The sequence below is a fragment of the Sorex araneus genome, chromosome 2 (assembly GCF_027595985.1).
Source record: "Sorex araneus isolate mSorAra2 chromosome 2, mSorAra2.pri, whole genome shotgun sequence".
Lineage (NCBI taxonomy): Eukaryota > Metazoa > Chordata > Mammalia > Eulipotyphla > Soricidae > Sorex > Sorex araneus.
In genome coordinates, this window is record NC_073303.1 from 231778110 (window position 1) to 231792979 (window position 14870).

A 14870-nucleotide genomic window follows, 5' to 3' on the forward strand; every position below is an offset into this window, starting at 1 on the left:
GCGGTTGGGGGGTGAGCTCCACGGGTCAAATTGCCGTTTTCAATAAAGTTGTCAACTTGGAAACTCGGAAAGCGCAGCGAGGACGATGGGCAAGCGGCACACGACTCACAGCAGCAGGGGCAGGGGATGGGCATCAGGCTGGGCTCAGAGCCAGCAGGGGCGATGGAAGGTTCCAGATGCTGTTGGTGAGGGTCACACAGCCCATGAGGTGCACTGGCCTTGGATAAATGGCACATTTTGTCCCGGGACAAAATTCCTCAACTTTATAGATAGGTGATGGATGGACAAATGGCTGCTGGGTGACAGGACAAGTGGCCGACCGCTGGGCTGCGGGCACAATGCACAGCTGTGGCAAGGCAGCAATCCCCTGCAGGACCTCCAGGGCAACCGCCTGGGCCCCGGGCCTAGGGCAGACCAGGGAGACCCTTGACTGAGCTTCTGGAATGTTCTGGGACCAGGTTCTTGTCCCCCACGGGGGGGGAGGGGGGGTGTTGGGCGAAGCTGGAAGGAAGCGTCGGCTCCGTGTTTCGTATTAAAACAGTTTATATGACTCAGAGTTCGCGGCTGCACGGGAGCGGGTGGGCACCTAGGCCGGCATGTCGGCCTTGCTGAGCGCGATGGCCAGCTCCAGGTCCTCCTGCTCCTGGCGACGCAGACGCGCCAGGCGCTCGCGCTCTGCCTTCTCGCTCTCCCGCTTGGCCCAGGCCAGCTGCTGCTCCTCATTGCCCAGCTGCGGAGAAGAAGGGGACCCCGTTACGTGCTGTGGGGGGCCGGCACGAAGCAGCGGGGCTCAGGCCCGAGCAGTCTGTGAGGTATCGTTTCAGGGCCCCAGACCCACCCTGGGCGGGGGCCATCGCTCGTTCACAGATGTCTGCATCCTGCAGTGACACTTCCGGTGCCAGTCTGTCTCTGTGCCACCCTCGGACACCCTGGGGACCCTCAGCAAAAAGGGCACAGGGCCGGCAGGCTTGGGGGTGGGACAGAGGCTCCAGGAAAATGTTTCCCCAGGATGCACCCGACTCCGGCTCTTTTGGGGGCTGGCCTGGCCGCAGGAGCTGCCATACACCTCATGTGTCAGAAAGATCGTTTCTAGGGTCACTGCAGACGGGCCAGGGGGCTCTGAGGGCTGAGGGACCCTCCTGCCCGGACCCTGAAGCCCCACGGGAGGTGAGTGCAAGTCACTCCACCCTCAGGACCTCAGCCTCGGCCCAGGCCACGAGGGGCGTTCAACAAACTCACGCGGACGCCGTTTGCTTCCGCCTTTATTGATGCGACGAGGCTGCTGCCCCCAACCCTGGCCCCACGCCCTTCACAACAGGAAGAAGCTGGGACAGGCCTGGCCCTGCCATGCCCAGGGGAGGTAATACGGGGTTCCTATCCCGGCAAAGCCTGGATGAGGTGACCCCCTTGGGTGCTCACATGCGGGGTGACTGCCCCGAGGCCCCAGAGGCGGCTGCTGAGTCCTCGCGATACTGAGACGCAGGCTGAGGCCATGCTAACACCACGGGCACGGGCTCAACTTACAGAGCTGAAGGCCGCCAGGCCCAGGGACGTGGTCTTGGGGGGCTTAGCCGGAGAAGAGGGAGCAAACGGATCGTTTCCACTAAACGGGTCCCCAAAACCCTGGTTATTTTGGAACGGGTCGCTGCGGTCCCCAGCCCCGAGAGGCTGGAACGGGTCAGGGCCCGTGGGCGCATCTGTGGAGGCCAGCGAGCCTACGGGCGTGCTTTCACCTGGAGGGTCAGAGAAAGGACAGTTACTGGCTAAGTGGGGCGTCTCCCCCAGGGGACCCCATGTGCCACCAAGTGGGCAGGGTGGATGGGACCATGCGTGGGCAGGCAGACCCCGGGGATGGGGTCCTGGCGGCGGCTCCTTATGGAGGGGCCTCTGTGCCACATCTGCCTGGGGGTCCCTGGGCTGGGGGCTCCTCAGACTGTACCCAGGACCTGCAGGTCCCTGGGTGAGGCCTGTCCCTGCTCAGAGGACTGTGGACTCCCTGCTCGGGAGCTGATGCTGAGCCATCGCGAGACTGAAACCAGCACCAACCGCCCTCAGTTTCGGGGAAGGTGCTGAGAGGCCACGGCTGGCTCAACCGTCTCAGGCCCCGCACAGCCGGCCCCGCACACAGCCAGCCCCGCACAGTCAGCCCCGTGACAGCCCCTTGGCCCCAAGTGCCTGCACGCCACTTCCTGGCTCCCGCGAGCACTTCTGGTGACCCGGGCGCAGGCCATCCCCCCGAGTGAAGGCTCTCATGAGATACAGACCCCCAAGTGCAGACACGCCCACTGAGGCATGCAGCAGAGACGAAGGTCATGGGGGAGCCAGGCCAGTGCACAGCAGCATCGAGGGGGGTGCTGAGCCCAAAGGCCGAACCCCACGGGTGCTTTCCAAGAAATGGGGCCGGGGGTCCCACACGGATGCCCCCAGTCACGTGTCCCAAAACGGCCCTTCCCCCACCCCTGGCCAGAAACTTTCAGCTCCTGTTTACAGAGTGCAGGCAGGGGTGGGGTGCTCGGAGGCCGAGATGGGGGCACAGCCCAGCAAAGAAAACAACAACAAGAGCCACTCTGAGGTCTGGGCCCCGCCCGCCCCGCCCTGCTGCACTCACAAACCACAGGCCCCACCACGGGGGCTGCCAGGCCAGGGGACCGGCACGGGCGGGCTGCAGCTGGGCCACAGATAAGATCTGAGCCCCAAGGCCCGGCACGGGCCTGGTGAGATTTCCCACCAGAATATGTACTGACTTTCAGAAAATGGGCTCTGCACGGGAGAGGGGAGGGGAAGCCCCCCACTCAGGCAGTTCCCGAGACAGGGGGGGAGTCCATAGTTCTGGGGCCTGGAGGCAGCCTCGGGGCCTCTGCAGAGGAGTCCGAGCTAGAAGAGTACCACCCCCATCGGGGACACGGCCAGGGCACCGGGAGCCGCTGCTGCCCTCTTACCAAGGGGTCCAGGGACTGGGGTGCGAGTGGGTCAGGCCCTTTCTTGGATGCAGGGTGGGGCCACTGTGCCCCACAAGACCCATCTGACACACGCCTACCTTCCGCCTTGCCCCCGACACACCCAGAACTGCTGTCAGGACAAAAACCTCCATTTCCAAACCCACCGGAGACACATGCACCCCACAAGGGAGGGCCGGGGGTGCAGGGCAGAGGCAGGGAGCACACTTCTCTGAGCTGAGTCCGGGGGTCATCCATCCCTCCCAGGTGGCAGCCCCAGCCCTGCCCTTGCCTGCAGGCTTTACCACTATGTGGGAACGGAACAGCTTGGCACCAGGCAGAAGCGCTAACTGCACTACAGGAGTGGGGGTGCAGGACAGGCAGGGGTGAGGGAGCTGAGCACAGCGTACACAGGGATGAGGTAAACACAGGGCAGACAGAGTAGGAGCAAGGGGGCGCACACAGGGCAGGCAGGGCAGGGGTGAGGGGGCGCGCACAGGGCGGGCAGGGGCGAGGGGGCAAGCACAAGGTGGACAGGGAAGGGGTGAGGGGGCAAGCCCGAGGTGGGCAGGGCAGAGGTGGGGGGCGAGCGCACGGTGGGCAGGCTTGGCATGGGGGAATCCAGGCACTGCAGAGAACCTGTCATTCATCACCTGGGCCTGGGGGTGCCCCACGCTCTGAACCCCCAGTGCAGGGAGGCGGCGTGTGAAGCACGACGTGGAGGCACCCTGTGGGCACACGACCAGCCTGGCCGGGGTGAGGAGGTCATGGTAAGCACTGGCCGGGGTGAAAGGTGAAAGGAGAGGCAAGGAGAGCGGAGGCTCCCGGGGAGTACGGCTGCAGGGAGCGGCCCCGAGACTCCGTGGGCAGGAAGCGGCCAGGGTGGGGTGCAGGGGCTGGGGCCAATCACGGGCACCCGCAGCCACTTCCTGGCTGTGAAAAAAAATCTGGTTCCTCCTTCGCAGATCAACAACTTTACCTAGAAACTCGCGGGCCCGGCGGTACCTGCGGAGGCGCGGGCCAACGGCCGGTTTCAGAGGCTGTTTTGCATTTGCGGGAGGAAGCTGGCGTGCACCCCCAAACACCACCTGCTGTTTCCGCAAGCCTGGCAGGCCTTCCAGCAAAGGTCTCCAGCCATGGAGGGGGTCTTCAGGACCAGGGCAGGAGCAGCACGGGGCTAATGCAGACAGGCGGGGCGCAGGCACCGTCCTCGCTCTAAACACGCGTACCAGGTGTATACGAAACCTCCACCGGCCCCCGACATGCCAGGGCCCAACCCAGCAGGGCACACTTGGGTGCCCTGGAGGGCCGCGCCCCAAAACCACACGGCACGCAGACCACACACGGAGGGGGGGCCAGGCCCCACAGGCCCCGAGGACCCCACGGCCCTGCTGCTAACCCTGACCTGCTCCCCCATCCCGATCATGGGAGCACTGGGATCCCGTGGGGGGTACACAGCCCACACTGGGCTAGGAGGGGAACTGAGGCTCAGTCAGAGCCGGATCTGTGGGCATGGGCGCTGCGGGCGAGCGGCTGGGCATTACATACCGCCCAGGAGCGCGTACGGCGCGGGGCCTCTTCGGTCAGCCGCAGCTTCTGGGTGAGAGAGCAAAGACACACGTGAGGCCTCGCACCACTCGCAGATGCTGCACCACGCTGTGTCCTATGGCACCTGCCACGGTGCCTGACTGGTGTGTGCCCTGGGGACCCATGAGCGCATGAGGGGGCGTGTGTACCTGAGGGGCTTGTGTGCTCTGGGGGCGCGTATGCCAGGGGTGTGTGTACCTAAGAGTGGCATGTGTGCCTGAGAGGTGTGTGTGCACCCTGGGGGCATCTATGTCCCAAGGAGTATGTGTACCTAAGAGGGGCATATACCTGAGAGGTGTGTGCACCCTAGGGATGTGTGTGCCCTGGGGGCGTGTGTCCTGAGGGGAGTGTGTACCTAAGAGAAAGTGTGTGTGCGTGCGCGCATGCGCCCTGAAGGCACGTGTGCCTTGAGGGATGTGTGTACCTGAGAGGAGCATGTGTGTGCCCTGGGGGGAGTGTGTGCCCGTGAGGCATGCTGCGTGTGCATCATGCAATCCCGTGCTTGTGTGTGTCTGTCATGCTATGGTCACACCTTGCCCAGGGCAAGAACCCCGACACGGGCTCTGGCTCTGCGGCTCAGGGCCTCGGTGCAGCAGCCCGCCCGGTGCGGGGTACTGACCACTGGGCGGCTGGGGCCGAGGCGGGGCCGGCTTCTTCAGCGGCAGAGTGGGGGTGTCCTGCTTACTTTTAAAGGGTTCCTCTGAGAATGCTGCCTCGCCAGAGGAGGAGGAGAGGGGGCCAGAAGCTGGGGGCTGCAAGAGAGGCAGGAGAGGCCACATGGGGTTAGTGTAGAGACAGACAAAGGGTGTGGGGAAGGGAGGTGGCGGGCCGGGTGCAGGCGCGGGCAGGGCACTGCCTCCCGGGACTCCCCAGGCTTGGGGCCGCACCTGCCCAACACCGGGGCAGGAAGCTGGGGGGCACCACGCTGTGGGGTCCCAGGGAGCTGGGGGCCAGCCCACACTTTCTACATCCCCCCCCACGCTCCCGAGGCTGCCTCTGCGGGCTGCCGTGAGGGCCATTCACAACAGCCGGGAGCAGCCTTCCTGCGGGCCGCGACAAGCTCGTGCACACAGGAGGCACCTCACTTTCATTTCCTTCGCTGCTTTATTTACGCCCCAGGTTCTCCTCAAGCTGCTGAGAGGAAGGCCAGCTGGGAGCAAGGTGGGGGGCAGGAGGGGAGGACGGGGCATCAGGAGGGGTCTGGGCAGCAGGGGGATGGACAGGGCCACAGGAAGGGATGGGGCAGTGGGGGGGTGCTGGACAGGTGGAGGGCAGGGGGACGGGGCAAGGGGAAGGGATGGGGCGAGGAGAGGTGGATGGGGAAGCAGGAGGGGGCTGGGCAGCGGGGGGATAGCCGGGCAGCAGATAGGGGACAGGTTAGCAGGGGGGGAAATGGGCGGGGGGGTACACTGGTGCACATTCCCCTAAGCTCAGAGCCTGCACTGGGCACGGGCCGCTTTCCTGCCCCCTGCTGGCTGCGCCCAGTGGCTGGCAAAGGCCCCTATCTGCAGTCCAAAGGGTCCTCCAGACCTGTCACCGAGAGGGCTGGGCTGGGGACTCCTGTAGGGGTGGACGTCAGAGGCTGTGCCCGAGCTCAGGGCTGCTCAGCTTCTACTGCCCACCCACAGACTCTTCTGGAACCTTCCTGAGTACTGGGCTTCTTGCTATGATCCCTCATCCAGACTCCTGTCCCCTCTACATCTTATTCTCGCTCTCACCGCCCTACCCCACCCCCTGGCCCAGAGCTGGGGGTCACACCTAGCCAGTGGCCGAGGCTAAGGACACAGGAGTGGGCCTGGCCCGCCTTGGGGGGGTGGGTCTCTCTAGGGCACCTGGGTCTGTGCAGTGGCAGCCAGAACCAGACCCTCTGGGCGCTGCAGGGGCAGGTGGACATGTATGCCACGAGCCTTACCTGGCCCATGTGGCTGAAGTCGGCGAAGCCCTCTGTGCCTCCAAAGGAGCCGCTTCCAAACGGGTCCAAAACTCCAAAGGGGCCTGTGGGCAGTGTCTCAGGGTCACAATGGTGCCTCACCACAGCCTGGGCTGGACAGCTGCTCAGACCCGGGGCCATCCCGCCAGTGTCCATCCTGTCTACCTGACACCCCATGCCTGACATGCAAAGTAGCTGCTGGGCAGTGAGCCCGCCTCACCTGAGCCTTTGGAGGAAGCTCCGGAGAAGGGGTCCCTGGACTCGAAGGGGTCAGGCTGAGGAGGACCAAGGGCAGTTAGAATGAGGGACAGGGCAAGGTGGGTGTCTACAAGGGACGTGGCCAAAGCTGAACCAGGAACAACCAGGGCCACTGCCAGGACGCTCACCGGCTCCCCCTGCACAGAGGAGACCCCAGGGAACAGGCACGAAGCCAGTGGGGCGGGCAGTACAGGAAGCCCACAGGCAAACCGAACCCAGTGGGCACAGGCAGGGCCCACGCGAAGAAGGGGGCACGGCCAGGTGCGGCTGCACTCACCTTGGCTGGTAAGGAGTGTTTGGAGAAGGGGTCGGAGGTGAAGGGGTCAGTCCTGGCCTGCTTCTGGCTGAAGTCGTCAGGGGCGGAGCCACGAAACGGGTCGCTCTCTCGGAATGGGTCCCCACCAAATGGGTCTGTATGGACAGAGTGTGAGGCCAGCGCCCACCCGGCCTGGGGTGCAGGGTGCCCTGCCCAGTTCCTCTCACCTGTTGAGCTTGGTGGCTGCTCCACAAAGGGGTCGCTCTGAAACGGGTCGCCTGGTGGCAGGACGGGGACAATGAGCAGTGGAGCCAGGCCGGCCACTCTCCCGCTCCCGCCCCTGCCCAGTGCAAGCCCACCACATGCTCATGTGCACAATGGCCCGCCCGGCCCTCCCACCCCACCTGGGATGTCGGCTGGACACAGACTGGGACATGGGTAGCTGCTGCCTAAGCCTCCGGGCAGCTCTGCTCCGAACACTGCCACCTGGGAGCCCTGGGCTTCTCTGCGCGACGATCCCCCACAGGGGCCAAGTGTGGCCAGGGGCTTCTCAGGGCTTGCGGCCACGTATCAAGAGTGGATGGTGAGGGGCCAGCGTGGTCGCTGGGCTCTATGCGTGCTGGCACGGGGCCCACAACCTCCATGTTAAGTGGACAGCAAGGGGCTGCTGGGCCTTGGGGGTGCCAGTCTGGCAGGTACCTTTGAAAGGGTCGGCGCCTTTGAAGGGGTCCGACTTGAAGGGGTCGTCAGCTTGGAAGGGGTCGGGCGGCAGCTCCCGGGCGGTGTTGCTGAACAACAGGGCTTTGTTTTTGAAAGGGTCATCCTGCAGCGTGAGAGGCGGCCGTCACCGCCCATGCTGCGAGGCCTCAAGCTCCAGCACCATCTACACCTCTCCAGGACGTGCTGCGACTCACCTACGGGGCCCCGAGAGCCTGGGACAGGGGGGCCGGGGACACATGGACTGGCAGATCCTGTGGGGCTCCAGGGTGGGGCGTGGGAGAGTGCCAGTGGGGGGGAGGGTGGAAGGTTCTGGAAGGTGGCAGGAGGCCCAGCTGAGCTGAGGCTGGTTAAGGGGCGGAGGTCTGGGCGAAGTGTCGGCACCAAGGCGAGGCTGTTTCCGCCTCACGGCTCGCAAAGCGGCGCTATTCGGGGAGTCCGGGGCTCCCGTGCCCATTTCCAGGACGAAGGGCTGCGGTCAGGGGCCTCGGAGACCCACACACTTGGAGGGGGTTATGGGACACGGTCAAGCTACAGAAGGGCCACAGGGAGAGGCCCCTGGGCATGCGGGGCTGAGCGGTGCTGGCAGCCGTCTCTCCCAGGGCGTGTGGGGAAGAGCCAGGGCAGGGTGCGAAGGGCCACTGTCGGGGCCACGGGCCCAGGCGCACAGTAAGGACACGGGCAAGGGTGCCCACAGGGAAAATCCCGATGCCTCTGGGCGCAGAGAAGCCCCCGCGGGGCAGGAAGAAACGGACGCTGACCCGAGCTTTCAGAACTGTATTTGTCCCAGGCCACACCGGCCTTTGTCCCACACACGGGCAGGGTCAGTCCCGGGGCTCTGCCCCGCGGGAGGCTGGACACAAAGAGAGGCTGTGGGGGACGTGGAGCGAGGGCGGGGCAGCCTGACCAATAGGGGGTGCACCCAGAAAGCAAATGCGCTGCAGACCCTGTCCATGGCAAGAGCGCCGCCCAGAGCATCCTGCACTCGCGCCTGGCCAGGACCGGCCACCCCGGAGCCCCACAGCTATAGCAAAGGCCCTGAGTGCCCGTGGGGCAGAGCAGAGCAATCAACCCTGAGAGGGAGAATGAGAGGGATGGGCGAGGTGTGAAGCAAGCACCGGCCAGCAGACAGAGGCTGTGTGCCACAGCAGCACCAGAGAAAGCGCAGCCCCCCACGGAGCTGGGCAGGGCGCTAAGGGGCGCCTCGGAGGCTTCCCGGGAACACTCCAAGCATGCCCCAGCCCCGGGGTCGCCAGACAATGGGGGCCCAAAAGAGCTACGGCCGTGGGCCTGGACGCCGGCCAGCTGGGGCCTCTGAGGCCGTTTGTAATGGCAGCCTGTGGTGTGACCCCGGGAACAGGGGCAGTAGGGCCCAGGCTCTGGGGAGCAGCAGACAGACCCGCCCCCCTCTGCCCCCCTGCAGGCCAGCAGCAGGCGCCCGCGCCCTACTGGACCTTTACCATGGCTCCAAAGCCCGCCCTGTCGGGGACGCTGCCCTCGCCCAGCTCTGCCCCGGGGCTCAGGCTGTTGGGCACCAAGTCCAGCTGCTCCAGGCTCCGGCGGGCCTCGTGCTGGCTGTCGTGAATCTGAGACAGCTTGTTCCTGGCCTGTGGGGCAGACACACGCGTCATGCCAGAGGTTGGGCTGGGCCGGGCAGGGCCAGGCCGGGCTGGCACCATGCCGGAGGCAGGACTGGGGCCCCTGCAGCCACGGCACCTGGACGATCTCGTCCTGTGTGGCCTGCAGAGAGCGCAGAATGGTCTCCAGCTGTGCGCGCCCTGCCTGGATGCTCTGCTCCAGCTGAGCCTCCTCCTGCTGCAGCCGCGCCAGCTCTGACCGCGCCCGGTTCACGTCATCCTCTTGCGACTTGAGGTCTGACTCCTGTGACTGGATCTGGGTCTTCAGAGAGGAGATCTGCAGAGGACAGTGGCGTGACCTTGGGCCCATCTGCTCTTGTTCCCCACCCTGGTCACCTCCCAGCCTGCCTCAAGCTGCTCAGCCAAGCAATGGTAGCCAGAGAAAACCAGGACCCCCAGAGAAGGGCCTGAATGTGCACTGGGGCCCAGGCTCCCGCAGGAGGCGGGCGTGTGGCCGAACCGTCTGCGTCTCCTCCTGGCACTTGCGCCGCACGTCTCCCAGCATGCCCCGCAGCTTAGCCTTCTGCTGGTCCATCTCATCCAGGCGGCCCTGCGCTTCCTGCTTCTGTGCCTCCAGCTCCTGCAGGCCACTCGCCTCCCGGTCCAGGTCCTTCTGCAGCTCCTGGAATATGGGTTTGGTGACCGCGGGCCAGGGCAGCAAAGCCCCACAGTGACCGTCACCCGGAGTTGCGGAAAGACAGAGGAAAGACAGCATATGGGAAGACGGGGTGTCAGACAGAGCGGATCCTGAGTGCTTGGAGACATCACTGGGTCATGGGGTGAGGTACTGGTGAGTCTGAGCGGAGGACAACAGGGCAAGGGGAGAGGAGAGGTCAGCTCAGGGGGAATTTGGCCCTATGGTCACTGAGCACTTAAATGTTGCCACAAAAAGACCTGTGCGGGGATACAGAAACAGAGGGATGGTGCTCAGGTCACCCACGGGCTTTCATAAGTGCCAAGGGCCCTAGACCCACTGCCACACAGATGCCAGGACCTCCCGGGGTAAAGAGCTTCACAAAACCTGGTTGGCCAGGCGGAAGAGGTGGTTACCCTCCATACTGGGGCCTCTGGACCAAGATGTACCCTCAGAGGCAGATGTGCTGAGGGGTCGGGAGAGATACAGAAAGACGCAGAGAAGGGGCCGGAGTGATAGCACAGCGGGTAGGGCGCTTGCCTTGCACGCGGCCAACCCGGGTTCGATCCCCAGCATCCCATATGGTCCCCCAAGCACCGCCAGGAGTAATTCCTGAGTGCAAAGCCAGGAGTAACCCCTGAGCATCGCTGGGTGTGACCCAAAAAGCAGAAAAAAAAAAAAAGAAAGACGCAGAGAACAAGAGTGCAAGGAAAAAAGTACTTGGGAATGGGAGGGACACCGGCCGGCTGGCACCGCTCAGATTAGCCATGCAATGCCGCTGGAGGGCCCTGCACAGTCCCAGCCTAGGCGGCAGAGCGGCTAAGCCTCCATGCGCATGCGCTCGGCAGGCCCTTTCGACCCCAACGCTGAGGTTCTTCCTCATGGAACAAGGTGTGACACGTGTCCTAGTAACGGGCCCCAGGAAAGACAGAAAATGGCCAAACATGCCCCTTCCATGCAGAGGGGCCTAAAACCAGACTGGGAGCTTGAGTGATAGCACAGCGGGTAGGGCATTTGCTTTGCATGCAGCCGACCTGAGTTCAATTCCCAGCATCCCATATGGTCCCCTGAGCACGGCCAGGGGTAATTCCTGAGTGCAGAGCTAGGAGTGACCCCTGAGCATCGCTGGGTATGACCCAAAAAGAAAAAAAAAAAAACACCAAAAACTAAAACCGGACCATTCCCACACCAGGGCTAACCAGGAGCGATCAAGGGAGGGGCAGTCTCGGAGTCCCGCCCCCCCACCAACCAGCCAATCCACCCCGCTCGCCGTCCGCCCCGCCTACCCAGGGCCCCGCCCACCCTAGGAGGACCAAGGACCCCCACTCACCTGAACCTCAGTGGTCTTCTGCCTTATAGCCTCCTCTTTCTCCCGGATGTCCTGTTCCAGGGAGTGCTTCTCTCTGAAGGTCCAGACCATGCAGTATGAGGGGCGGCTGCTCCAGGAACCCACACACCACACCTCAGCCACAGCCCATCAAGGGGAAAGTGGAGGTCCCAGGACAAGGGGCCCAGGCCTGCACCTACAGCAAGGCCCCCATCTTGGAACCAGAAAGACAGATCAGCAGGGAGGGTGCTTGCCTTGGTCCCTGGCATCCTGTAAGATTTCCCGAGCACTGCTAGGAGTAATCCCTGAGCACCACCAGGTGCAGCCCAACTTCCCTCTCCAAAAAACCCCGAAAAACAAAATCTGTCCCAAGCTCTGGCCTTCCTGGAGGCATCTCACACACGACGCCACCTTTGCCCAGAGGCGCGAGGGGCCCCAATGAGTTTACTTCAAGGGATTCAAGGGGAGGGACCAGGAAGGGATGGAAAGAAAAAGAGAAGGGGCTGGAACAAAAGCACAGCGGGTAGGTGTTTGCCTGGCACACAGCCGACCCGGGTTCAATTCCCAGCATCCCATATGGTCCTCCGAGCACCACCAGGAATTATTTGAGTGCATGAGACAGGAGTAACCCCTGTGCATCACCGGGTAAGACCCCCCCCGCCACAAAAAGAAGAAAAGAGAAAAAGGCCAGAGTGATAGTATGCACACAGCCAACCTGGGTTTGATTCCTGGCACCACAGAGGGGTCCCCAAGCCCTGCCAGTAATAATCCCTAAATGCTGAGGTGGAAGTAGCCCCTGAACACCGTGGGGGTGTGGCCCCCAAAATAAAACAAAACCTCAGAGTGGTGTTATGTTTAAAAAGAAAAAAAAAGGGGCTGGAGTGATAGCATAGCGGGTAGGGTGTTTGCCTTGCACGCAGCCGACCCGGGTTCAAATCCCAGCATCCCATATGGTCCCCTGAGCACCGCCAAGAGTAATTCCTGAGTGCAGAGCCAGGAGTAACCCCTGTGCATCGCCAGGTGTGACCCAAAAACCAAAAAAAAAAAATAAATAAATAAATAAAAATAAAAAGAAAAAAAAAGTAGTTACTTAAGAATGCAGGACCCCAGCCCCAGACTCCCCACACACATACCGCTGCAGCTGGGCAATCTCCTGGCTGATGTCATCCAGTTCTGCCACCCCTGTCAGCTCTGTGGAGCCCAGGGTGCCGGAGCTGTCCTGGAAGCAGGGCCAAGCCAGTGTAAGGGGGTGGGGAAGTGGGGGCTGGCCCAGGCCTGTGAACCGCTGGTGCCACCTGGTGGTGGGCTCGGGAATGGCATGATGGGCAGAGGGCAGAGTGGCCAGGACTCACCGGGCCAGGGGTGCCCCTCTCTGAGGGTGGGACCATGTCGGGGGAGAGGACCTGTGGGGGGTCCAGACCCCTGCTGACCTTCTGCTGGATCAAGTGCATGGCCAGGGCAAACTGCTCCTGGCTGAGCTTCCCCGTCTGCCGGGTGTCGGCCAGGGCCCTAGGGAAAGACAGTAGCTCCAGGGCAGCGGGGGTTGGAGGCGCCACAGCTCTAGCCCGGCTGCCGCCCAACGCCCAACGCCCCGCATACCAGATGTGCGCCAGCAGGCTCTGCGGAAGCCCTGAGTGCAGGAAGATGTCCTTGGCCTCCTGGCCACTCACGTAGCCGTCTAGGTCGAGGTCAGTCTTCAGAAAGATCTCGTCAAAGCGCAGCTTGTCAGCCACTGGAACCACCCAACTGACAGGGGGCTGCAAGGGGTCCCTGCCTTAGGACCACAGCCAGCACCCCCAGAGCCCTGTTCCTGGCCTACACCCCTCCAACTGCTGGGAGGCGCCCCTACAGCGTTCCAGTGGAAGTGATCGAGGCCAGTGAGGGGCCTTTGGGGGGAGGGGGCCAGTGCCACACCGGGTTCAGTGGATGCCCCCAACAGAGGCCACTGTCCCAGGGGTCGCCTCCTGGCAGGGGGGCTGTGGGTGGGTGAGCTGGGGGTCCGGGCACAGCCTCCTACCTGTGCGGGCTTTAGGCCGGGCTTTGGGGATAGGCTGCCTGCACTGTTGAGGCTGCTGACGCTGCCATGGGAGGGCGTGGAGCGCAGGCTGTCCCTTGGCGGCGGGCTGGCGGGCAGCACGGGCACGGCGCCCACGAACACCGACTTCTTTCTCTTGGCGGGCGGGATGAGGGAGGGCGGCAGCACAGCGGGCACCGGCTCCTTCTCCAGGGCGCGGTAGACCAGATGCATGGCCTGCAGGAGACCAGGTGAGCAGGGATGCATGCACGGGCCCCACCCTCCCCGGCGCCAGGCCTACGTACCACCGCAAACTCGCCTCTGTCCAGATGCCCGTCCTTGTCGATGTCACTCAGGTCCCAGACCTGTGGGGCACAGCCGTGTGGTCAGCGCTTGGGATCTAAGAGTGAGCTGTACCCCAGCACAGCACAGATGCTGTGGGAGACTCTGCCAGAGTAAGCATGTGTGCACATGTGTGAGCATATACACACAAGTGTGGACATACATGCACTGAAGTGTGCGTAACTATATAAATGTAAAGGTGTGTATGAATGTGAGTGTGCACAGCAGCATAGGTGGTATGTGAACATGTATGTGCATGAGCTATCTAAGCACATGTACACAAGCTGTGTGGGCACACCTGTATGCACTGATGTGTGTACATGAGCTCGAGCGATGCTTTCCCATGAATGACAGTAGCCCAGGCCTGCCCACACACTCAGTCCCATACTCTGACACCAGGCTGCTATGAGGGACAGAGGGTCCCTAAGAGGACCCCAGGCACACAGGCAGAAGCGGCGGGAGTGGGCACTCACCCTGCCCAACACGTCCAGGGGCAGCTTGGAATTCATGAGCACGGGTTTGACCTTGTCCCCCGAGAGCAGTCCGTTGACAGGGAGGAGGCTCTCAAAGATGCCATCGAACTTGGCCTTCTCCTCTACCTGGCCGGAGAGCCGAGACAGATGCTGAGGGGTGGGCACCAGGCAGGGGCTCGGCCCGAGGGCCCATGTGATGGACACATGGTCCTGAGGCCACAGGAGTCCCCAGTGAGTCTTCCCGCAGCCACTGACCACACTGCCAGGCAGGCCCGACAGCGCAGGGCTTGGGGACCACAGGGTGTCAGGGACTGACCAGAGTTTAACCACCAAAGTGTGACCAAATATGGGGTGTGACCATCACGTGAAGCTATTTAAACTGTGGTGATCTTGCCAGGGAAACTCTATGACTAAACGATCCCTGAAGTGAGAAAGCAGACAGAACCCTTGTGAAACACATTACGGTTATACCCACAAATGCAGAGAAACCAGCGGGCGAGGCAGGAGGGGGCCCCAGAGGCGCGGCTCCTTACCCTCACAGCCCAGTGGGGCTCTGCGGACGACTGCGCGGTCATCAGGGGACTGGTGCTCTCGTGCTGCAGAGGGCCAGGCACAGGGCAGGTGCCTCAGGGGGTACCCATCCTGCAGGACCCGCCCTCCCGTGTGGGCACCAGCCAGGCCACCAGGCCTGGGAAGGCTTCCGACCAGAGCCTGTTTTCACAAGGATGTGGACTCTCTGGGGCCCCCCAACGTGGGGAG

The 14870-nt window shown here is 63.3% G+C and overlaps 1 protein-coding gene across 11 annotated transcripts in view; it reads right to left on the bottom strand.

Moving 5' to 3' along the window:
- EPS15L1 (epidermal growth factor receptor pathway substrate 15 like 1) overlaps positions 1 to 14870 on the bottom strand; it is a 16887-nt gene continuing 2017 nt past the window's right edge. The window contains exons 6-25 of one of the 11 annotated variants that reach the window (XM_055126661.1): positions 14645 to 14707; positions 14112 to 14237; positions 13602 to 13661; positions 13300 to 13533; positions 12882 to 13039; positions 12635 to 12791; positions 12416 to 12501; positions 11286 to 11358; positions 9782 to 9943; positions 9401 to 9598; positions 9145 to 9291; positions 7667 to 7790; positions 7195 to 7245; positions 6989 to 7122; positions 6674 to 6728; positions 6436 to 6518; positions 5143 to 5275; positions 4485 to 4532; positions 1525 to 1733; positions 5 to 730 (exon numbers count right to left, since the gene is read on the bottom strand). In XM_055126661.1, the coding sequence (XP_054982636.1) occupies positions 587 to 730; positions 1525 to 1733; positions 4485 to 4532; positions 5143 to 5275; positions 6436 to 6518; positions 6674 to 6728; positions 6989 to 7122; positions 7195 to 7245; positions 7667 to 7790; positions 9145 to 9291; positions 9401 to 9598; positions 9782 to 9943; positions 11286 to 11358; positions 12416 to 12501; positions 12635 to 12791; positions 12882 to 13039; positions 13300 to 13533; positions 13602 to 13661; positions 14112 to 14237; positions 14645 to 14707 (2445 nt within the window). In that variant the 3' untranslated portion in view covers positions 5 to 586. Of the gene's footprint in view, positions 731 to 1245; positions 1734 to 4484; positions 4533 to 5142; positions 5276 to 6435; positions 6519 to 6673; positions 6729 to 6988; positions 7123 to 7194; positions 7246 to 7666; positions 7791 to 9144; positions 9292 to 9400; positions 9599 to 9781; positions 9944 to 11285; positions 11359 to 12415; positions 12502 to 12634; positions 12792 to 12881; positions 13040 to 13299; positions 13534 to 13601; positions 13662 to 14111; positions 14238 to 14644; positions 14708 to 14870 lie in introns of those variants that run through there. The other 10 variants (XM_055126660.1, XM_055126663.1, XM_055126664.1 and 7 more) reach the window with 10 other exon arrangements.